General features: G+C 35.4%; 1 protein-coding gene across 4 annotated transcripts in view; it reads left to right on the plus strand.

Moving 5' to 3' along the window:
- The window catches only part of FRMD4A (FERM domain containing 4A), a 737,403-nt gene that overhangs the window by 571,682 nt on the left and 140,267 nt on the right, over positions 1 to 25,454 (plus strand). For all 4 annotated transcript variants that reach the window (XM_051962747.1, XM_051962746.1, XM_051962745.1 and 1 more), the window contains exon 5: positions 15,255 to 15,339. In XM_051962747.1, the coding sequence (XP_051818707.1) occupies positions 15,255 to 15,339 (85 nt within the window). The remainder of the gene's footprint in view (positions 1 to 15,254; positions 15,340 to 25,454) is intronic.

Consider the following 25,454-nt stretch of genomic DNA (forward strand, 5'->3'; position numbering starts at 1 on the left):
AAACTTTCTAAAGCTATGCCATTCAAGTCTGGGAAAGCTAACTTATTTTTGTATGAAATTATAGTTGATAGAATTCAAATTATAACTGTTTTAACTATGGTAATAAGACAGTCTGGGAAAGCTGACCCTTTTGTATACTAATTAAGATGGCTAATAGGAGCAGGATGGGCTCGTTTTAGCATTTCCTGACTAGGGAACAGAATAAACTAGTTTGGGGTTCATATCAAACTCATTACCAGTTCTGAAAAGACAGTTCAGAGTATGAGTCTAGGGACACTAGGCCAAAGTATAAGTGTTCTGTCTACCAATCCCACCCTCTACATCTTTCCACGAACAACCCCACCTTCCACATCTTTACATGAATTGTTGTTTACTTCTGTGTCCTCTCCCTACCTGTAAAACTGATTTTTTAAAACTTGTTGGGGATTTTAAATGGTTTCCTACTAATTTCATCTTAGTAATTTTACCTTGTCATTCTGACATATTGAAGAAAGTCTTTTTTTAGATTTTGATCCTGCCATCCAGTTGGCTCTTTGTCATACACATTTTCTGATTTGATAAGCTGGTCATCTACCTATTTGTTTAAGATAGTGATAAAAATACTGAACAGCAAGGGCCAAGGACAGGTCCCTGGCATTCTCTACTAGGAATATTTCTTCCTGCTGACATATAGCAATTAATTATTATTGTTTCATTCTGGAAAGAATCCCCAGGAAAATTATTATGTTTTTCTAATGCTGACTACATGCTGTATTCTTTATGCAGAGGCAAGTATAATATATCATCTTCGTGAAGATTCCAGACTTTAGATCCTATTTGAAACTAGAGAAAATTTCTCTCCAGCCAGAATGTTTCCCAAGGTGTGTGACCTGACCTTCCTTATCAGGGAAGCTGGTGAAATCCGTTCTATTTAACACAAATATCTATGGCCTCAGCTGAGCCATCCATTAAACATGCATATCTTAAAAGCAGTTTGACTCTAGAGACTCTTGTAATGTCATTTCTGCATTGTTTTTAAAAGATATATATCTATATAACAGACCCATGCTCAGTTCAGATGATGAGTGGATTTCCCTTTGACTTAGTGAGAAGAAAAAATTAAATCACCCTTATAAAAGTAGAAAAGTAGAAAAGATCAAATGTCTTAAGCCAAGCATTGGAAGCTTACAGAATGTAAATATTGCCACATGTTCTGTATTGGATGCCATCCCAAGATGGCCTTTTTATTTGGCATATATACACTCTTTCATAAAAGCACATTCTTAAAAGATGTATGAGAGATGGAACAGAAGTTTCACGCTATTCAACAGATTAGGAAGTGAGGATGCCAAAAGGGTAAGTAACTTGAGTAAAGGAATGAGTCAGTAAAGACCTGAAATTCAAACTCCCTTTCTAGTTTTAAAACCAGATTGTGCCTTTCCAACCAAGTTACATTCTCAGGATATCTAAAACCAGTGACCACTGTTAAGTGTTATGTTTTTGTTTTTGGGGGGTTTTTTAGCTTCTCATTTCATTTATTTATTTAATATTTTTCTCCAGTTACATTCAACACAATTTTTTAAAACATTTGTTTTTAAGATTTTTGAATTCTAGGTTCTCTCCCTTATCCCCACCCACAATTAAGAAACCACATGTGAAGTTAGGCAAAACATAAAAGTCAAGTTGTCAAAAAAAAAAAAAAAAAAACACCCACAGATCTCCTACCTTAATGAAAATAAAAACCCTCAAGAAAAATTTAGTTAAAAATAGAGAAATAAAGAATGTTTCAATCTGGATTTAGACAATCAATTTCTTCTCTAGAAGAAATCAATAGGATTTTTTATCATAAGTCCTTCAGAGTAGTTGTGGATGATGATAGTACTGAGAATAGCAGTCATTTACATCTGGTCATCCCAAAACATTGCTATTACTTCGTATACAATATATTTTAATTTGTTCATGGAGAACTTTCTGAGTTTTTATTTTTTTTCGAGAGCATCCTGCTTATCATTTCCCATAGAACAATAATATTTCACCCTAAATACATACCACAATTTCTTGAGCCATTCCCCAATTGATAGGCATCCCCTTAATTTTTTTTGTCCTGAAAAAAGAGCTGCTATGGATATTTTTTGTACATATAGGTCATTTTCTTTTTCTTTTCTTTTCTTTTTTCCCCCAAATCTCTTTTGGTATTCATGATTAGTCATGATGGTGGTGTTATAACGGTCAAATGATATGTGTGAATTTGCTGTTTTTGAGAAATCCTTCTAAGAATCTGACCAAAAGCACCTTTTCTGTTGGTATCTGTAGCGTGTGTGTGTGTGTGTGTGTGTGTGTGTGTGTGTGTGTGTGTGTGTGTTAAATACAAAAGGATAATCTGTTTGTACATGAGAAAATATATGGGCAATATATACTCTCAGCTGGGGGTTGAGTAGACGAACTCCTCACTATAGCTGTAAGACGTAGTTTGCTGTTCTAGGCTGGGACTCCAACGACCCGGGCTGCACTAGGACTGTACCAGACTCCCACCCCATTGCCACAGACCCTCTCCACTGATCTTCTGAGTCGTCCCTGGTGTCCGTGGGCTGAGAGGTCCAGACCCAGCGCTTCTGCTGGTTCAGAGGTCTTGCCTCCCTGATACTGGGCTCCAGGTGGGAGTTGGGGTCAGGGCTCAGCTTGCGCTGGAATTGTGGACTGGACTCCTACTCTGGTTCCATGGATATTTCTGCTGGCCTTCAGGTCCTCTGATGTCTCTGGGCTGAGACCGACCAGTACTGAAGTTGATTCAAAGGTCAGCTGGGTCTCGGTACAGGGCTGTGCTGGTGTGCCTTACCTCAGGACTCCCATCCCTTTTCTGCTGAGTTTCTAAATTGTCTTCAGCTGGAAAATGTTTTACTCTCTTTTTGGGGTGTTCAGATGCTCTAAAATTTGTTTAGAGTCATTATTTAAAGGAATTTGGAGCAGTTGGGGGGGGGGGAGTCAGGCAAGTCCCTATTTTTACTTTGCCATATTGGCACCACCTTTCACTGTTGAGTTTCTTCATTTCTATAAAATTAAGGAATGAATCAGTCGACTGCTCAATGTCCATCTGGTCCTAAATTTTTTCATCCTTGAAAAAAAAAAGCATCTAGAATCTAGATGTTTATTGGCTTTCCTAGGTACCCTTTCTTTGTCTGCCCTGTCTCATGATGCTCTTTCTCAAATCCATTTTCCACACACTTGTGCTAAAATGCTATTCTAGAAGCATAAGGTTGATCATATCATTCTCCTGCTAGATCAGTCATCTTCAATGACTTCCTCTTGCTTCTAGGATAAATGCAAGTTTGGATGGGAGTGAAGAGCATTCACAATCTAGTTCCAGCATACCTTTCCATGTTTATTACATATTATTGCCTTTCCTGTGGTCCAGATTCCAAACCAACTGGTTTGTTTATTGCTCTTCATCCATGTTATTCCATTTTCCATCTTTCAGCTTTTGTCAAGGCTTTTTCTCCAAGTATGGAATGTATCCTTTCTTCTCTTTTGTCTCTTAGAATCCCTGGCTTCCATTTTTCTTGTAACTTAATTAATTAATTAATTTGTGGTTTAGCACATAAAATGAGCATTTCTATTACATAGAATACTATGTACTATTACATAGTACAATAAAAAAAATCATTGCATATGAAACTTCAAATCTGTTATGCACAATTTTCTGTTCCTTTCAAACACACAACAAAATTATCATAAGATCTTTTTCTTCCCTTACTCCTTCCTCCCAGAGATGGCTACTATTAGACCCAAATAGATGTTATATATATGCCCTTCCTTCTTTTACTCATCTCCCAACTGAAAGCGCCTGTTGCCTATATATTTTCATATATACACATAAATTATCCTTTTGTATTACACACACGCACACACGCACACACACACACACACACACACGAGTGTATATGAGTATACTTTTCCCTACTACAAAATTAAATCTTCTTAAAGACAGGGACTGATTTGGTTGTTTATTTGTATCTTCAGCAACTAGCACAGTGCCTGGCATGTAGCAATCAATGTTCATTGATTGCCTTGGAAAGGGCCCAATGTCTCAGATTATTGGTAAAAATAACAGAAGTGTTCCTGCAAAGTGCTTATAGTAATTATTACTTCAAAAGAGACATGAGATTCATTAATGGAAAGTGACTCATAAGAGCTTATTACCATCTCTGCTTCTTATAAAAAGTGGTTGAGAAAAGTAAGTTTCAGGTCGAGGAATTAAGATCTTGAAGCTTTAATTCAAATTCTAACCCTGATTTTCTCTACTCAGCCTAAATCTCATTTAGAAAATGTGTATCTTTGATTTGAAAATGAGGATAAAGGAAACCCCTAAGTAAGTTTTAAGTGGAAAAGGCTGAGGACTTAGGAAAGACCTGAGGTATTAGCCTTTTATCCTCCAAATATAAGAAAGTAAGAGTTCCTTTAGAAATAGAGAACCTTACTAGAAGGGAAGAACCCAAAATCCTAACAAGAAGAAGGCAAATGCACTAAAAAACAGAGGCATATATAAAACATAGAAAAATTAATTTACTAACCCAAGGATACTAGCTCATTAGGAAAGAAGGTTCAATTATATATTTTTCACTCAAGTACAAACAAGAAAACTTAGGGTTTCTCAGTATGGAGAACTTATCTTAGTAAAAGCTTATTATGTGCCAGGTACTATATGAAGCACTGGGCATATAAAGATAGTCAAAAACATATGACCATTTGGTTATTGTATAAACATATAAATCACTAGTTATCCATAAGCTACATCCGGAGTAAATGGAAGGTAATCTGAGAGGGGAAGGCAGCAGTTTTTAGGGGGACAGGTGAAAACACCCCTGAAGAAGGTAAGATTTGAAGTAAGTCTTATAAAATTGAAGATGAAGGTAAAGAGCTTCTAAGGCTGACATATTGAGTTCAAGGAAGGGCAATTAGACCAAGGTAGCTGGATTATAAAGGGTTGGTAGACAAGGAGGATGGGAAGATATGGGTTGGAAATCAGAAAGCTAGAAAGGTAGGAAGGTGGTACCTTGGGAAAAACTTTAAATGTTAAAATTTATATTGGATACCTAAAGGTAATTGGGAGCCAGTGGAGCAGAGGTATGATATGCTCGAAGCAATTTAGAGAAGTGATAACATCTTAACTTTAGAGAAACATCATCACTGGCTTAGAGTCCAAATTGAGCCTCAGACAATTCCTAGCTATGTGATCTTGGACAAGTCAATTAACTTCTTTTTGATTCAGTCTCTCAACTATAAGAGAGGGATAATATAGCATCTATTTGTAAGGTGGTTGTGAGAATCAAATGAGATAATTAATTGTGAAGCACAGTGCCTGGCACATATGTACTATATGAATGTCACTATTATTATTGTTGTTGTTTATTGTTATTATTTAAAATGACTTTAGTAGCTGAATGGAGGATGTATTTAAAAGGAGAAGGGAATGAGAAACAATTTTTTTTCTCATTGTTCAATTGTTTTCAGTCGGTCCAAATTTTTGTGAGCCATAAAACTTGGGGTTTTCTTGGCAAAGATAATGAAGTGATTTGCCATTTCCTTCTCCAGGGAAGACAAGTTAGAATGCTACTATTGAAGACAAATAAGTCACAGTCCAGGGAAGAGATGGAAGAAGTGCAAGACCTAATATAAGGTGTTGACTGGATAGAGAGAAGGGAATGTACATTATAGGTGTTGTAAGGTAAAAACCACAAGAACAAGAAATAAATTAGGTGAATTGCATGAGAATGAGGAGTCAATGATGGTAATGGATTAAGAGCTTGGGTTGTTGGAAAATTTGCCATGTCCTTCATAGAAATAACAAAATTCAAGAGAATGGATCTTTTGGTGAAAAGATAATGAGTTCTATTTTGGACAGGTTGAACATGAAATGCCTACAGGAGATCCATTTCAAAATGTCTAAAACATATTTGGTGATAAATGGCTTAACTCAGTAGACACTAGGATCAGACATATAGATAATAGAAATTATCTGTATAGAAATAAGTGAAATCTTAGAAGCTGAGGAGAACACTAGGTGAAGTGATAAAGAGTAAAATGAGAAGAGGGTACAAGGGAGAATTCGAGGGGGCTTTCCATCATTGGTGAATATGATGTGGATAAAAAACCAGTAAAAGAAATTGAGAAAAAGCATTCAGACAGAGAGGAGAAACAGGTAATGTCCCCAAATCTACAGAGAAAGAAGTGTCCCCAAGGAGGTGATCAGCAATGTCAAATGCTGCAGAAAGGTCAAAAAGGCTAAAGACTAAGAAAAGAACTAGATTTGGAAGTCGAAGTCATTGGTAAATCTGGAGACAATGCTGTCAGGTGAACAATTTAGCACCATAGACAACATTTCTTTCCATTACACAAGAACATCATAGTATCATAGAGTTGAAGCTGGAAAAGATTTTAGGAATCATCTGATTCAGCCTCCTCATTGTATAAATCCAGATACTGATTCCCAAGAAAATTATTGGATTTTGCTGAGGTTACCATTCCAACAATCTGACTTTGGCCCAGGTCTCTGATTCCAATGGGTCTCTTGATAATGTACAGGAATAAACAGAAATGATGTCAGGAAAAGAGTAAATGAAATAGAAGAAGCAAGAATTTTTTAAAGATAGTACAGACTATCCACAAAAGTCATTTCTTCTGGATCTCTGACACCCAAATTTGATTATTTTGTCTGCCAACAAGGAACAATATTTAGACACTTCTTCCTTTAATACATACCATGTCTTATTCTTCTGCAAAATGGGACAAAGCACATAAGATAAAATGGAGAGAGGGAGATTGCTTTAGAGACAGATAAGCAAGTTCTCACCCTATCCCTCATTTATATATTTCATAGTCCTCCTTTCCCTTCTCCTCACTATTATTTTGCATTCATGCATAAATTCACAAAACCAAGAGGGTATCAGAAAGATATGACAAAATTAATAATTAAAGGAGTGGCTAGTGAACCTCTCGAAAGGCAAGCACTGATCTTTATCTTTCCCCCCACCATAATTTAAAAAATACAAGTACCCAACTGGTTTTGGTTTTTGCTGTTAGTTTTCCTCTACACTTTTTCTGAGCTTTTCATTCTTTCCTATTGATAAGTATCTAGATTACTCAGCATCCCATCAAATAGTATTCAAGTATCCATCTTTATTTAGTGCTGTTTTGGATACTGGGCAAAACTGGCTAGTCAGTCCTTAATGATTATAATTGGTGCTATCTAATCTCTCTTATATTAATTTCATTTGACTTTTGCAGCCATTGCATTTTGTAGCATTGGTATAGATTAGGTAAGCATTATTACTATTTGGAAAGTGAAGGAACTGAGGCACAGAAAGACTGTATGACTTGTCTATAAGCATACAGCTAGTTAGTAGCAGAGACAGAAGCCTAAATTTAAATTTTAATCTCTTATTCTTTCTACTTTATCACATAATTTCCCTATAGCTTTTTTAATTGGACCTGGGTTTTCATTTGAATGATAAGCATTTACATTCATCTTTACCATATGCCAAGTTGTGTAGGTAATTAAGGTAGGTAGGTAAGATTATTGGCTTAATATGTGACTTAAATTCCTATTTTGCCACTTTATCATGCAAGTTAAATTCCTAAATTTGCCACTTATTACTTGCATGACTTTAGGCAAGTCAGTTAATCTCTCTGGGTATGTTTCCTTATCTGTTAAAGTAAGAAGTCTGGACTTGGTAAACTGTAAAGTCATCTTATGCTATAAAGCTCAGTTGATCCTGGAAGAACCTGTAATTTTATTGATGTAAAAAATTCTGGTATGGAAACTCCTTCTACCAGTGCAGATGCAAAACTGTTTTATAAGTGCCTAGGATACTGTGTGATTAAGTGATTGGCCCAGAATGACATAGCCAGGATTTATCAGAGACAGGACCTAAAACCAGGACTTCCCAATTCTGAATCCAAGTCCTTATTCACTGTAATACTGCCTCTCCCTGGGAAATACTATAACAAAAAAGAAGGAGAGGAAGGAAGAAATAAAAAAGGAGGAAAGAGAGGAAGGGAAGAAAGAAGGAAGGAAGGAAGGAAAGAAAGGGAAGGAGAGGAGGAAAGGAGAGAATTTCTTATCCATTAAGGGAAATTACACTCTAATTTAGGATATCAAAAATATACATAGAAAAACTGAAGAACATTCATCATATCAACAACTACAAAAATAATATGATCTAAATTATGCTTTAAATAAAAGTCAGAGTCCCTATTCACTTCTGTCTTCACTCTCATATCCTTCCTATGGTAGAAAATAAGTGAATGTTCTTTGAATGAAGATGGAACACCTTCCTCTATGAGTTTATATGCCACACAGTAATGGAAAGTATAAAACACTCAAAGTAAACAATATAAAATTATTAGCAGATGACTTGAATTAAATAAATGGAATTTGCTTTTCATAAATACTCCAGCAATTCCTGACAGCTATGTTATAGAATTAATTGACAGAATTTGCCATTCAAGGAATTCACAGGCCTAGAAACTGGCCAAAAAAAAAAAAAAAAATGGATGTGGAATCCATGGGAATTTTTCAGTTCAAATTTCAAGCTCAGAAGGTTTTCTACAGCTTTGGATTCCATTCCTTTTAACTTTTAGCCCAGCTGAGTGCCTTGTAGCTCTAGCAATGTATCCAGTGTGTTAGGAAAATAAACAGAGACTTGGTTAAATTGCCTCCAATCTGGTTTTTCACAAACAATGACGTGAAATAAGTTATTAAAGAAAACCAAGAAAGAGAAGCTGAAAAACTTTGTCAGAAAGAAGATTTTTATAGTCATTTTTGCAAAAGACAGGAGTTTTTCTCTCCTGATAGATATAGCACTATCTTTTGCCACTTAGAGTAGCAGTGATTGTGCATATCTTACTATCATCTACTGCATGTTAATTTGATCCTAGACAGATATTTTCAGTTAAGATTTAGTGCTGTTGAAATTTTAGTTTAGATGTTTAGTTACAAAAACTCAGTGAGATTTCTAGTCCAGATCTCATTGTTTTCATTCATTCTTTCCTCCCAGTGCCTGTCCTTCTCTCTATCCCATCTCCTTCTCCCTCTGTCTCTGTCTGTCTCTATCTCTGTCTCTGTGTCTGTCTCCATCTGTCTGTGGATTTATTCTCAAATTTAGGTGGATTATTCTCAAAGAAACTATTGACTTGTAAAGTTAACATCCCTTTAACTCAGAAGGATCATCCTAAGAATTAGCTGGTAGAAGCACTGATTCCAACAGGACTATTTCATTTCCTTAGATTTACTATAGGAAGAGATATTTTCTTTTTAAATAAGTTGCATCCTCATTGCTTTGCCCTGAAATATAAGGAAATGGTACAACACTGCCACCTAATGTTAAGAAGAAGAATCTCAAATCAAAAAACTTGATTGAGAGGAAGAATCAGCCCATCATATCAATATTTCTCTCCTCCTTCCCCAGAGGACTCTCCTCCCTGATGCATGAAATTCTTTCTTCTCTAAGGATTATAAATCGAGCTTTTGTGGGGTTAGTAAGTACAAATTCTATTTCTGACACAATACAGGTGGGAAGTTGTAGCACAGAGACTTAAGTGAATTTTTCAGGGTTACACAGCCAGTGTGTGACAGTCTTATTATTTAGGATTTTCCAGTCTATTGATCTGACAAGCAAAGACACAGGAAACAACTTTGTGAACTCTGTCAAGTGGAAGATGATTTTTTCTTGGGTTCCTCTTCATTATTCCATATTAGATCATGATGCTACTATTTCCATTGACTTTGAAAAATCAAAGATTCAAGCTTGAAGCAACCTCAAAGGCCATCTAGTCTAACCTTAACCTGAAAAAGAATGTCTTCCATATCATACCCAACAATAATCATCCAACTTTTGCTTGAAGACTTGCAATAAAAGGAAACCTATCCTTCCTAAGAAAGCAAAATTTGCATTTAGATAACTAATAATAGGAAGAGATTTTAGAGATCGTCTGGTCTCCTGATTTTACATATTGAGACAAGTAAGACCCAGAAAAGTTTAGTGAGGTCTAAAATCATTTAGTAATTGACAGAGCTAAGACTTGAAACCAAATCCTGGGTTACTAAGGTAACCCAGGGAGAAATGGGTTTCTCCATTTGAGCTGATATCTAAATACTAATTACAAGATTTTATCTGATGTCTTCCTGACTTTCAACCTAGCATTCTATCCATTGGGCTAGCTAGCTATCTTGAGAATTAATTCCAACTTTGTCACTATAGTTGATTTAGTCTAAATATGAGATGATCGGATTAAAATCTTTCACAATCAATTATGAATGACTAATAGACTTATTAATATAATGAAAAAGCACTGGATTGGGACTCAAAGAACCAGAATTCTCATCCTAACCCTAAATCTACCTACTGAGATTACTTCTCTGGTGCTGTTTCCTAATTTACAAAATAAGAATGATTATTTCTTTCTTATTTCATTCTTAAGTCTTTCATCCTTAAAACAAGGATTGATTAATCCAAATGAATCAAATTCAAAACAAAGTTTGCTATCATGACATTTTTGGAACAGGGAAGATTTCAAAGTGTTCCTTATTGACTTCTGGTTTTTACTTCTGCCAAAATCCCATAAATACATATTCAACACAAGAAAAACAGGCATCAATGACTTGGAATTCCATTTCTGAAAAATCTTTTCCTTCCCTTGGGTATTATACAACCAGTATTAGGTGTCATTAACTTAGAGCAATAAAGTCTCTGAATCATTGTGCCAAAACAAACAATAACAACTTTCACGAAATCATCTGTTAGCTTTTACTAAGATGAATATCCAAATTTTCCTGAACTGAAATCTGTCCATTCTCTTCCCTAATAATTCCAAAATTCATACAAAGAATAAATCAGCATTTTACTAGACATTATATGGCATTTGCTATCATTTAGCTTTCATTCCACCTGTGAAGAGGTGATGTCATTTAACTTAAAGACAGATCCATGCATAAAAACACATTTTTGTCTACAGCAATCTAAGTATAGAAAGATTCTTTTGGACTCTGTGCAATACACCAATGCAACCGTTAAGCCTGCCTTAAATCATATTTTTACATGCTTCTCAAACTATTTCAGGAGGAATCTCCTGACCTCTACCTTTCCCAGATCTCCTAGCATGAGTGTCTATCCCAAAAGACCATTAGCCCCAGGCAGTGATAGAGTCCTGTCCTTTGTCCACAGCCTAAAAAATAGTTTCTATAGCAAATGTGAAATTTTCTGCAGAGTTTAACATGTCATTCTTCTGAATATAATTTGTTACATTTACATAAAGTATACAGTTTAATTAGTGACATAAATGATGCCCAACTTGCATATAATCATACTTCTCTTTTAAAGTAAAATGTAATACTTATTTTTGACATTCTTTTTTTTTATTTTAAAGTTCCAAATTCCTTTCCTCATTCCCACCCTTCCCACACACACTGAGAATGCAAGCAATATGATATAAATTATACATGTGAAATCATGTAAAACATATTTCCATATTAGCCGTAGTGCCAAAAAAAGCAGGAAAAGTAAAGTGAGAAAACTGTATTCAATTTGCACTCAGAGTTCAATCAGTTCTTTCTTTGAAGGTGGATAGCATTTTTCATCATGAGCCCTCTAGAATTGTCTTAGATCATTGTACTAATCAAAATAACTAAGTCTTTCATGGTTGATTATCATTAAAACATTGCTGTTATTGTTTAAATTGATCTGCTAGTTTTGCTTCATATTTCTTCACATGTTTTTTTGAAACCATGCCTCTCATCATTTCTTATGGCACAATAGTGTTCTTTCACAATCATGTGTCACAACTTGTTTAGCCATTCCCCAATTAGTGGACATCCCCTCAATTTCCAATTTTTTATTACTACAAAAAGAGTTGCTATAAAAAATTTTAGGCGTATTTTTCTCTTTCCTTTTTTACTTATCTCTTTGGGGTATAGATCTTGTAGTGATCAAAGACTATGCATAGTTTTATAGTTCCAAATTGTTTTCCTAAAAGGTCGGACCAATTCACAATTCCACCAGTGCTTTATTATTAGTGTAACTAGTTTCACTCATCTCTTCTAGCATTTAGTATTTCTAATAGATGTGAAGCTGTACCTTCAACGTGTTTTAGTTTACCTTTATTTAAGCAATAATGATTTAGAGCATTTTTTATATGACTTTTGCAAACTGCCTGTTCATATCCTTTAATAATGTATAAATTGGGGAATGGTTCTTCTTGTTATAAATTTAACTCAGTTGCCTCTATATTTGAGAAATGAGGCCTTTATTAGAGAAACTTACTGTAAAAGGTTTTGCTCTTATTTCATTGTCTCTAGTAACTTTTATCAAAATAGTTTCCCTGATTATCTCTTTTAATTAGGATGCTTTTTTTTTTTTTGCTTTTTCATTGTCTGAAATCATGATTATTACTCCTGCCTTTTTTAATTCAGCTGAAGAATAATATGTTCTGTTCTATCTTCCTATTCTACCTTTGTGGATATGTCTTTCTGTTTCAAGTGACATACACTGTTGTTCAGGTCAGTTGTTTTTCCAATGAGATATTTCACATTTTATTCTATATATTTTATTTTACAATAAAACAAAAAAAAAGTATTTTTATTTTCTTAATATTTTCTTAATGTCTCATGGAGTCATTAGCTTCTACTTGGTCCTTTTAATTTTGGGGGAATTATTTTCCTCAATAAGTTTTTGTACCTCTATTTTCTTCATTTGGTCTCTTTTGTTTCTTAAAGAATTCTTTTCTTCAGTATTTTGTGCCTATTTTATCAAGCTGTTAATTCTCTTTCATAATATTCTTGCACCATATTAATTTTCCCAGGTTTTCCTCTGCTACTCTTTCCATAATTCTCCCAGGAATTCTATTTGGCTTTCTGATTAGCATTTTTCTTCAAGACTTTTATTATAGGCATTTTCATATATTGTCTTCTGAATTTGTGTCTTGGTCTTCTTTACCACAGTAGCTTTTTATGGTCAAGTTCTTTTTTGTGGTTGCGGGTTTGCTTATTTTCCCAAACCTATTTCTTGATTTTACACTATCTGTTAAAGTTGATATTTGTACATTTATGGATAACAAGGCCCTGGCTCAAGCTTCAAGCTTTTCCATGCTCTCATTTTCAGAGCTTGTTCTGGGAATCTTTAAATTTTCAGTGGTATAATCTAAGGAGAGGTAGGATGACTACTTTCTAGACCTATGCTCTAGTCTATATTCAGGAAGGGCCCCTGGTTTCCTAAGAGTGCAATTACTAGCTTTCTTCTTGGCCCTGAAACTGTGATCAGAACCTCTGCTCTTCAGCAGTTGCAAACACTACATTTCTCTACTTTTGAACTGTGGCCAGAGCTCCTACTCCTTCACAACTGACTGTAAACACTCCTCTGTTCTGGATCAGTGACCCAGAACTCTATGTGAGTGAGAGATTTGCCACCAGCACCAGCAAAGAGTCCCTTGTAATCTCTTTCTGACTAATTGTCTGACGCCCTTATCATCTCTGGACTGAGAGCTTCCAAAGCTGCTCCTGCCCTCTTGGTCATTTCCAACGCTAACAGGTAGGGCCATCACCCACCCCAGTAACACAGACCTTTCCTGCTGACTTCTTAAGATGTCTGAGGCTGGAAAAGTATCTCACCCCAACCTTCTGTTGGTTCTGTGGCTTCAAAATTCAATCAAGCATTATTTTAGTTATTTGGAGGGAAATGTTTGGAGAGTTTGGCTGGGTTGCTACCTCAACTCTGCCATCTTGGCTCCACCAGTCATGCTGTTCAATAATCGCTTCCAATTTTCCCCCCATTTTTAGAAAACATAATAAATGTAGTTATTGGATTTATAGGAAACAAACACTAGCAGACATTATACCATATTAGAATTTACTCAATGATAATTGAAAAATATACAAGCCATTTTAAAAGTCAAAGTTCTGGCATTAAAAACTACATTGTGCATGTCTGTGTGGCCACAGATTCTGCAGAGGCAATGTTTTAGCAAAAAGTAAATTCTGAAGCCAATGTGTGAAGATATATTTTTGTGCATGTGAATTTAAATAATTTCAGTGTCTTTCATCTTGGGGAAAAATAAACTTCTAAGAACCATCTGTATAGCAGATGTGTATAAATTCAATTTCATATGGTACTATAAGCATTAGTATCACAGAATTAGGAAATCTTATCTTTCTTTGGATATGTAGAAATCATAGCAATTCCCTCTCCATTCTATTCAACTTATTAGGGAAAAAGACATTCAATTGAACCCAATCCATTTGGAGGATGGTGTCAAATGGATCCCTTCAGTCCACCTATTGACTTAGAAAAGCAGAAATTAACATTATCTATCTTATTCTATTTTTATTTATTTTGTTAAACATTTCACAATTACATTTTAATCTGATTCTGGTCAGGATTTTGACATCTTTGATTTGGATTATAAAGAATAAATTAATGCTGAAAATTGCTAGTAGCAAGGCAAGTTGAAGAAAGAATGAAGAAAGAATTAAAGAAATAGTAAGGGCAAAGCCCCTGTTTCACAAATTAATGGTAGAATCATTACTTTAGGTATAAGGAAAGTCATACAGGACAGACAGATATAACTATGCTTGAAATCACAATAGTCTTTTCCTAAAGAGGTATAATATAAACACATTGAATCTCATAGTTTAAAGGAACCACAGGGGGTCATAAAGTCCAATTACTTGCTGAGCAATTCCTTTTATGATGTCACTGGCAAGTAGTTTTTTCTGGTTTCATTTGAAGACCTTCATTAATGGAGAATTCATTACAACTTGAGGCAGTCTGTTCTACTTTTGGACAGTTCAAATTGCTAAGAGGTGGAGTTCCTCATGTCATCATAATGTTGAGCTAAAATCCAGCTCTCTATAATTCTCATCCACTATTTCTTGTTTTACATTCTGGGACTGAACAAACCAATGCAAAATATTCTTTCCCATGACAGTTCTTCAAGTGCAATATCCTCTCCTCAAGTTCTGTCCATTTCCCTGAAATGTTCTAAGATGCTATGGTTCAAGTCTTTTTACCATCCCAGTTACGTACGCTCCATTACATTCTTACTTCTCAATGTACTTCCTAAAATTCAGAAAATATTGATTGATTAGATAAAGAAAAACCCACCAATTAAGAAATCTTTCTGCATTTGTCTGTGTATACACTCTGGTCCTCCTTCAATGTCTTTATAGTTTTCAGTATCAGTAGACTTTGCTGCTCCCTTAACTTCTGCCTCTTCTGTTTTCTCTTTAGGTTCTATATTGAAAGCATTTCATACCTAAAGGATAACGCCACCATTGAGCTATTCTTCTTGAATGCAAAATCATGCATCTATAAGGTAAGAGTTCTTTGTCAAGAGTTAGAGAGTTGTCTTTCTGAAATTGGATAGAATCATTTAAAATTGTGGCTTACAAGATTTCCACAATAAGGCTTATTATAGTGACATACATTTCTGTGAGTTAGTACACAATAAAGTATGAAATGGTAAACTGTACCTTCCAGGCTTGGTTCCTTGTGAAATTTCCATGGATTTTCTTGATAAATGTCCAGGCAACAGCACTATGGATACTTGAAAGACGATTCTCATTATGTGACTCATAAAGTGGTCCATTTTGAAAGATCTTATAAAAATATAGATATTTATAAGAACTTGGTTCAAGTTTTGAGTCAGTCACTTCCTTTTGTATAACTATATAGTCACTTTATTCCTTTAAGCCTCAGTTTATCTTTTATAGGATGAAATAATGTTGAACTACTTATTTAAGAAATCTTTGTAAACATTAGGGCATGAAAAATGTGTCATCATTATGAATACTATACTTTCTGGAGTGCAATGGAATGGGAGTTAAAGGAAGAACTGAAAACTTCCTAATGATAAATTCAACTTTCTAGTTTTTCTAACTGATTTTGTGATATTTTGAAGAAAGCTAGAGAACTCAGTGGAACTGTAGCCAACAGTCAAAGATGGCACCTGTGGTAGACGTAGCATCAGTTTTAAAAATCAATATTTCTCCCCTCCCACTCTATAAAACAAGTCAAACATATAAGGGATTTGAGCATCAGATTAAAAGCCATTCAGGCTTATGAGGGCCCAATTATTCATTTTTCAGTTGTCTGACTCTTTGTGACTTCATATGGGGTTTACTTGGCAAAGATATTGGAGTAGTTTGACATTCCCTTCTCCAGCTCATTTTACAGATGAAAAAACTGAGGCGAATAGGGTAAAGAATTTGCTCAGGATCACACAGCAAGTAAGCATCCGAGTTCAGACTTGAATTCAGGAAAATTGAGTCTTCCTAATTCCAAGCCCAGTCCTTTATCCACCGCACCATCTAATTGCTCTTTATAAGGGCAAGTTGAGGACAAAAGGTCTAAGTGATAAAAGGGGCAAAGAAAATATTTAATATCTTGGATTATGGAATTCCTTACATAAAGATGTTATTTATTTGGATAATTCTAGTTCAAAATAATGGGCAGACCCTGAAAAAACATTATATTTGTTTGAGCTTACATATTTCACTAAAGGACATCTGAAGAAACCGGGTCACAATTCTTAATTTTTCTAATGAGCAAGACTGTGTTTGTAAGTTGTAACAAAGAAAAATGTCATGTCAAAACAGGCTCTAGTAAGATTTCAAAATACTTTAATCCTGACCTTGTAAACTTTAAAGAAATGTTGTCAAAAATGATTCCAAGTAAAGAGAATAACCAGTTCTAATAGAAACCATACTATCAGGGTTCTTTTCCTGGGTATGTGGACATTAGCCAAAGTACAATATCTCCACTTCAGTAATTGCTGACTTAATTGGGTTTTTGAGAGGGTCTGGTTTAAGTACTCTTTTAATTTCACATTCTTTTTATTATTATTCTTATGGGGGAAATTCAAATAAACTTCCTATGTACACACAAGAAAAGTTGACATAGTTGTGTCATTTTATATGCAATCTTTGTGTTAATAAATCTCATGGGACACAAAAGGCCCAAATATATACTATCAAGAATTTCTCTGTCTCTTGTTTCTCTGGTCTTCCCCCCAACCACCCTGATAACCTGGGAACTTCCTGTCTGATACCATCCTAGTAGGTTATTGTATTTTTTAAGTACCTAAGGCTCAAAAGATAAGCAGATTTTGTTAACGACAAAGAACCCTGAGGTCTCTACCTCTTCCAAACCTTTCTCTTGGCTTCCTTTAAGTCCCAACTAAAATTCTACCTTTTATAGGAACATTTCCCTGTCTCCCTTAATTCTAGTACCTTCTTTTTGTTGATTATCTCCAATTTATTCTGTAGATAGCTAGTTTTTATCAGTATATGTTGTCTCCCCCAATTGACCATGTATTTCTTGAGGACAGAGACTGTCCTTTGACTTTCTTTGTACCCTCAGCAGTTAGCATGGTGCTTTGCACATAAGAGGTGTTTAATTAGTGGTTATTGACTGACATGAAGCCTTTATCACTTAGACTATTGCCTTAGATGGGGCTTTAGCAGAGAGTTCCTATAATCATTTGTCCATAATAGTTCTCTCTTCCATTGCTTTCCATACTCCCTCTCATCCCTCTGCCTTATATCTTTCAAGAGGTCCTCTACATGCAAATTGAGCTTCCATTGTTCTGTCTCATAGAGTTCTTCTTATGGCCCAGCATATGTCATCGGTCCCTCTTCCTCACCAAAATCCTCATCTCTTGATTAGCCGGTACAGAGGGCACAATACTATCTGCCTACGATGTGCTGCATTCTGTTAGGTAGAACTCTGTATCACCCTCCTTCAGCACATTAAATCACCACTGGATGGCTCCAGTCAGTGCATTTGCTTGGGAATCACTACTTCAAGGGAAAAACACTCTATTGTCCACCAGCATTCAGAGTGATTTTTTATCTGAAAGGCAGTTTCAGAATTATTTAAAACATACAATTCGGAAAACATTTTCCTTACCACTTTGCAATACAGGTTATCCCATTACTGTGAAAATATGTAGAGATGCCCAACTTGAAATGCCCTAATTGGGGAAGTAATGGTCTTCCTTAACTGAAATCTTTGAGCAAAGACTGGAAGATTATTGCAAAAGACATAATAGAAAAGATTCCTATCCAGGTATAAGTTAAATTAGGTGGCATCTGAGTTACTTTCCAACTCTCAAATTCTTTTGATTTATGGAATACTTTTATTCCTAGGATACTGTATATATATCAATTTTTGTACATTGATATATTTTAAATATAGTACAATATCTTGCTGGTTTAAAGAAATTTAAATAAAGTGAACACTAACTTCCTTGCTTCGATACTTGAAAGATTCATGATTTTTTACAATGTCTTGCTGCCTAGCACAGTGCCTGGCAAATGGTATGTCTGTAATGTTGCTTGACTACTTATTGATTTGAATAGTTTGCAAACCTCCTCCATCACTCTTCTTCAAATTAGGCTTTGAAAGTTGTTCCTTCTAAAAATTTAGCATCCTGATGATATGGAGATCAGCCTATCTGAAATTAGGATGATCCTTGTACAACAGAGATCAAAGTTATCATCAATCCCTATTTTAATTATTAATAATGACAACAACAACAGCTAGAAGTTATCTACCACTTTAAAGTTTGCAAATATCTCCTTTGATCCTCTCAAGAAATCTTTGAAGTTGCTGCTTTTCTTATCCCCTTGAGGAAACTAAGGCACAAAGCTACACAAGTTAATAAGTGTATAAGTCAGGATTTGAAGTCAGATCTTCATGATCCCAAGTTCTACATTCTATACCATTTGGATACCTCTAGTCATACCTGACAGAATTTTTCCTCCAATTGCATAGCCATAGAGGAACATTTCCACATTGTAAGGCATCAGAATAGGACTTTAGCGAGAGTATCACTTACTCTTTTATCTTATTTGCAGATACTTGTTCTTTTATTGGATGCACATAAAACAGAAAATCCCTGAATTTCATAGAATGTCTTTTAAATTATAAATATAACTGTTTCTTCAGAACTTGATGAAGTGGTTGAAAGAATCTTAAACAGACCAACTTGGTCAGACATTCCTGCTTAAGTAAATACCAATTTGAGAATAGCAATAATTAGCTTGGTTCCATTGAATAACTGTTTAAATTCTAATAGAATCAGTCTTATCACTTTTATCATGAAAATACTCTGCACATATTAATTATATAATCATACAATCATCCTATGAAATACAAAGAAATTCTTTTTTATCTTTCCTATATTCTCTCTTCCCCTATGAAATGGAATGAAATTCATCCTCTCTCTCCCACCCTCTCTATCTTCTTCCTTCCCTCTTTCCCTCTCTCTGTATATGAACATCTCTCTATCTGTGTATATATGTACTTCTATTTAACTTACAATACTAAAACTTGTCAGTAATGAAAAGAATTTCTTTGATGTCAGCAATAATTGTATTTTAAATTTTATACAGTTTATTGATTTAGAAGCTAAAGGTGCCTAATAGGTCATCTAATCCTCTCTCTGTCTCTCTTCCCTCTCTCTTCTTCTCCTTCCCCCACTTCCTCCTTCTCTCTCTCATTCTTTTTCTCGCTCTGTCTCTCTGTCTGTGTGTGTCTCTCTCTGTCTCTCTCTCTTCCCTCTCTCCTCTTCTCCTTCTCCCTCTTTCCTCCTTCTCTCTCTCATTCTTTTTCTCTCTCTATCTCTCTGTCTGTGTGTGTCTTTCTCTGTCTCTCTCTTCCCTCTCTCCTCTTCTCCTTCCCCCTCTTTCCTCCTTCTCTCTCTCATTCTTTCTCTCTCTCTGTCTCTGTCTCTCTCTCTCTGTCTCTCTCTCTCTGTGTCTCTCTCTCTGTCTCTGTGTCTCTGTGTCTATCTGTCTGTCTGTCTGTCTCTCTCTCTCTCTCTGTCTCTCTCTCTCTCTCACACACACACACACACACACACACACACTTGAAAACTACGCCCCAAGGAGATTACACGCTTGCCCAAGGTCACACAGGTAGTACAGGGAAGACCACAGAGGAGGGATTTGCACTCTGGCTATCTGGTACCCGACCAGCGCTCCTCCCATTGCACCGTGTTGCTTTCAGTCTGATGTTTTTGCCTTGTTGATGGGTGTAGGGCACAGTATCTATATACAGGACAGTGCCTTATGCAGACCTGATGTGTGAGAGAATACCATTGTATTTTTTTTTTTTTAATTACAATTTGCCTTCTCAGCTGACAGGAGGAAGTAACTCTCACTTTCCACCAGGGGGCAGACTTGGCAACAAATTGAATACCTGAATCATTCAGCCGAGCAATGAACACAAAATTTAGGCTCTCAGTGTAGATACTTTCTCGCTAAAAAGTTGTTTGGTATAATAAGTGCATGCACACGTACATGTTTGCCCACTCCCATACACACCACGGACTTATTGTTTTATTATCGCACAATGTAATTCCATCACTGAAAGCTTTCTCTCCCATGAAGCACTATGTTTTAGTTCATAAAGTGAATTTGAATTCTGCCTCTAAGACTTATTAACTGTGTGACTTTGGGCAATTCACTGAGCCTGCAACTTGAATGTAGAGGACCAAACTGCTTTAGGATCCTTTTAGCTATAAATCTGATCCCATTGATTGTTCTGAAATTTAATAGAATTAATTGCCTGGGGCATTAAATGACTTACACAGGGTCAGGCAGACAGTGTATATCAGTGGCAGATCTAGGACTCAGGGTACACTTGAAGAAAGGTCCTCTATTCCCAGTCTTACCGTTACAGCTTTTGAGCAGGAGAATAAGGCATTGGTCCTTTTTTTTTTTTTTTTTTTTTTTTTTTTTTTTAAATATTGGGAATTGAAGACATAAGAAAAGGGACATAGAGTGGAGGGTAGGTAAAAGAAAAAATAAGGCAAAATCAATTCTTGGTTTCTTTCCAAAACCAAAGCAAACTAACAAATCCTCTTAAGTATGAAATGGTATATAGTTTTATCGTTACATATACCTTCCCAATTTTGAAACTTGAAAGAAAGTGCTCCGTCCTAGATACAAAGATGCAGTACTCTTTTTTTCCTCCCCAATCCTCTTTACTTTGTTACTTACTTCTTAAGATTTTTTTTTTAATACTGCTGGGTCCTCTTCTAATAAATCATTCATTTTATCCACATCTTAGGGACTGTCATTTTGGACCATGGCACTAATCTACAGATCTGGAGAGTTGAGTGAGAACTAACTTGCTTCATCCTTGTTTTTGTAGAAGTTATGATTGATATTTTAAACCAAGCATATCTAAAGGGGACAGGGCCTAAAGTAACTCTTCTGAGTTGTGTGGTAATTGAACCATAGCACCAAGAGATTTAACAAGATCAAAGGTTCTGTAGTGGAAAGTGGCCTAGAGTTCAACTTCTCCAAGCCATATAAAAACAGTAATTTCCCCTATGATGCACCTGATAAAATTTTCACTTAATGACTTCCCAGTGATAAAGAGATCACTCCTTATTGAAACAGCCCATTCAGCTTTGGGCATATTCTAACTGTTGGGACATTTTTCCTCATAACTAATTGAGATCTTCCCATCTGCAGTTCCCATCCACTATTCCTAGTTTAGCCTTTTTGAATCATGTAAAACAAATCAAAACAAATCAAATCCCATTTCTACATGATATCCCTCTAAATATCTAAAATTGGTCCTTTTTTTTTCAGCATAACATGTTATCATGAATGTTGAATGCTCTTATTTCCTAAGGGTCAAGAGATTTCTCCTCACAAGTTGCTCATTGCTAATAAATAATATCAGTGCTTCCATACTTAGATGGCTCTGTAATGTCATCGATACTGGAATACAAGCAGATGTAAACTCCTAATTTCCTTTTCATTCTTGCACTCTTGTCCATGTTCTCTATGGACTATCCACCCAGTATTCTGGGCTGTTTCTTCTAAGTCTCTTGACGTTACATGGTTACCTTCATAGCATATGGACCATCCCACCTTGCTTTCAATACACAACAGACCCACCTGCTTTTTCAGTCATTTATCTCTTTGATCATAACTTTAAAAAAACATTATTAATATGTTTTGTCTTAAATAATAGATGCTTCTCAATAAATGCCAAAATTCCCCAAGAAATTATATACCACAGAAGTTAATTTATTTATTGTTATCAGAAACAAGGGACTATCTCCTTTAGTATCAATTGCATGGTACTAACATTTTCTATTATGTTTCAATATAGTTTTGTTCTCTTTAAATGCTAACTTCATTTACATTATTTTAGTGATTTTATAAATACCTTGAATCTTCTTTATTCCTTTCTTTTGCTTCATAAAAGCATTTCTATGTTTCTTTGACTTCTTCATATTTATTATTTATTGTACAAGAATAATACAGTACAACCATATATGACAGCTTGTTGAGGCATTCTCCATTTATTGGGCACATATTTCCCCCATATTTTTGTAATCACAAATAATGCTACTATAAATACTTCTGTGCATATGGATCTTTTCTTGCTGTCAGTAACCTCCTTGAGGCATAGTTCCAGTGGTAGAAGCATTGGTCCAAAAGGTATGAACTGTTTTAAAAGTTAGCTTTTGGATTCAGGGAGAAGCTTGGAATCATTCAGACTCCTTTGTTGAGTTGTCTCAGTCATGTCCGACTCTTTGTGACCCTATTTGGGGTTTTCTTGGCATAAATAGATCTGTATTCCAAACTGTCATTCCCCTTCTCTGCCATTTTCTTTGTTTGGCAAGGAAATCAAGTATTTGCTAACTTGAGCAAGTTCTGTTCTTTCAACCTCTTTGTTCCCTCCTCTCTCTTCTCCCTTCTCTCCTCTTGGCAATTCATTTACACTACTTAAATTTCCTTAGGAAATGTGATAATCTTTCTTGATGTCCGTTCCCTTGTCCATGTCTCTATTTTGTCTCAAAAAAAAAAGTGATTAAATAATTTAGAGTTGTTTCATTTCCATGCTATCTTTTTAAATGCTATGTCTTTTCATTTTTATTCTTCCACTTTAGTGTTAATTTCATTTTTCCTCTAACCAGACTGACATAGAAACAGCCAATTCACAAATTACTTCCATATTGCTGATCAATTGTTTCCTGTTTGTTAAAATGTAGGTTTAAATTTTTTTGTCTCTTTTCTTAGTGCCCCCTATATCTTGTTCTTTTCAAATTTTCACTTGAAGATAACATCTGTAGTATATAATCACTAGATTTTTGTATTAACTATAAGCTTTTATTTACTTTAGTTTCATAAACTCAAGCCAAATTTTTCAATATATTTTTGCTGCTTTCCCAGCTGCATCAAAGTTGCAAAGTTATTAAAGTATGTATGGATTTCTCAATTTGTTGTTTTAATCAAGTTTTCTTAGGATTGTTTTACCTGCTTATTCTCTGCAACAGATGTGGATTCATAAGCTACAATTATTTTCACAGTGGACTTGTTATAAGTGCTCATGATGAGCACTGCATGTAAAATAGCTGTACATATCCCATAAAATGATATAGACACATGATAAAATCAATTCCACCAGCTACTTTATTGGCTTCTCTGAGGAGAACCCATTAGGTAAACTTCATTTAGTTTCAACTTTCTTTTGTCTTCTAGTTTGATTTTTATTTAAAAATGTTACAACTAAGGTGGGGATGACTATAATTTTGCCCGGGATGCCTACATTTAGAGATCATTGACAAGTTACCCACTTCTGTAGTACCGAAACAACTAAGCTCAGCACTTAGCAAGAATAATTACATGGGAGCCTACTAAATGGCCAACTTATTTCCTTGTACTTTAGGTGATCTCCTGCTTCAGCCCACCTACCTAGCTCCCATCACCACCATGACTTCTGTAGCAGTGACCTTATGGTCCTAGGATTCTGTTCTTTACCACAATAAGGGGATATACCCAGACTCTCTACATCCATAAGGTCTGGTGAATTATGTTCTCCCTCCCTCACTGAATATTACTTTTACAATTTGAAAGACCCTTTCATGCTGCTTACTCTGGGAGAAATGTTTAACCTTATCCATGCTCCCCAAATGTTAAATATTACTCTAGATATAGTTCTTGTAATACAATAATGTCCATTCATGGTTACTGTACAAATAACACATACTTAGTTGAGTTAGTGTTAATAGTCTGAAAATTACATGTTTCTCAGCAAAAAGAGGAATAACTAGGAATTTCTTCATTTGAGAGGGACAGGGGTAGAAATTAAAGATAATATCCCCTCCTATACATTATATTGTGGAGACAGAAGTCTGTCGGAGGGTGAGAGGGATGGTAAAAGACAAAAGCAGGTAGGAAACCTCAGGGTGCTGAACCCTCCCCCACCCCCAAACATACTGTTTTCCATAAGAGGAAGCTCTTTCATAGATCAGAGAGGTATGTCAAAGTCTGGACCCTCTGGGAACAGAGATTATTTTGCTCTGGGATGGCAGAGCCCTGCAGAATTCATTTCTACTGGCCAGAGAGGACTCGGAAAGAACCCTGGGGAAATCTAATGACTCCAAGAAACAATTTTCTTTGATAATGGTGCCTGGAAAACTCCTGGCTGCATCACTTTAGTTATAGCTCTTTTTAGTACTTCCTGTCCCTCTTTTCTACCATTCCATCACTGTCACTACTAAAGCAGAAGAGGAATAATTAGGAATCATGGCCACTTTGAATTTTGATTTGATTATTGGATTGCTATATCAAAATGATTCGTCATATATTGGCCAATTACTAGGCTCCTTGCATTTATTTATACAGCCTGGCTATCAGAAAGGAGAACTGCTCTGTCCAGTCACTATACTCAAAGCTTTTATAGAATCTTAAAACCTGAAGACCTTGTTCTCCATTGGCATGGCCATTGAGAATTTAATGTCATCTTCCCACCATAATATGTCGTTAGGATCAGACTATGGTGAAGGAACATTATAATGTCATAATAAATATAACAATATCTTATACTTATACAGCACATAATTTATAGGAAATTTTCATGTACATTACCAAACAAAACCAAATGAGATAATATACGTGAAGTTCTTTGGAAGATTTACAATGCTATCAAAATGTGAGCTATAAGTAATATTACTTTGTTTTAATTTCTCATTGTGAGGATAGTTACTATCATACCCAATTTAAAGATGAGAAAATTAAAGCTTAGAAAGATTCAGTTATTTGTCCAAGATCATATTGCTTGTAAATGATAGAACTAAAGCCCAGATTTTCAGTCTTCTAAACTATCTACTTTACCCTTGTTGTTCCCATTTAACTATAACGTGACTCAGTGGCACAGTGGATAGAAAACTGGGCTTGGAGTCAAGAAGAACTGAATTCAAATTCAGCCTCAGACACTTACTGTGTGACCCTGGATAAGTCACAATCCTGTCTGCTTCAGTTTCCCCATCTATAAAATGAGCTGGAAAAGGAAATGGCAAAGCACTTTAATCTCTTTGCCAAGAAATCACCAAATGGACCAGTGAAGAATCAGATGTGACTAAAGAGACTGAATAACAACAAACCACAGAGCTCTAAA

The sequence above is a fragment of the Antechinus flavipes genome, chromosome 5, assembly GCF_016432865.1.
Source record: "Antechinus flavipes isolate AdamAnt ecotype Samford, QLD, Australia chromosome 5, AdamAnt_v2, whole genome shotgun sequence".
Classification (NCBI taxonomy): domain Eukaryota; kingdom Metazoa; phylum Chordata; class Mammalia; order Dasyuromorphia; family Dasyuridae; genus Antechinus; species Antechinus flavipes.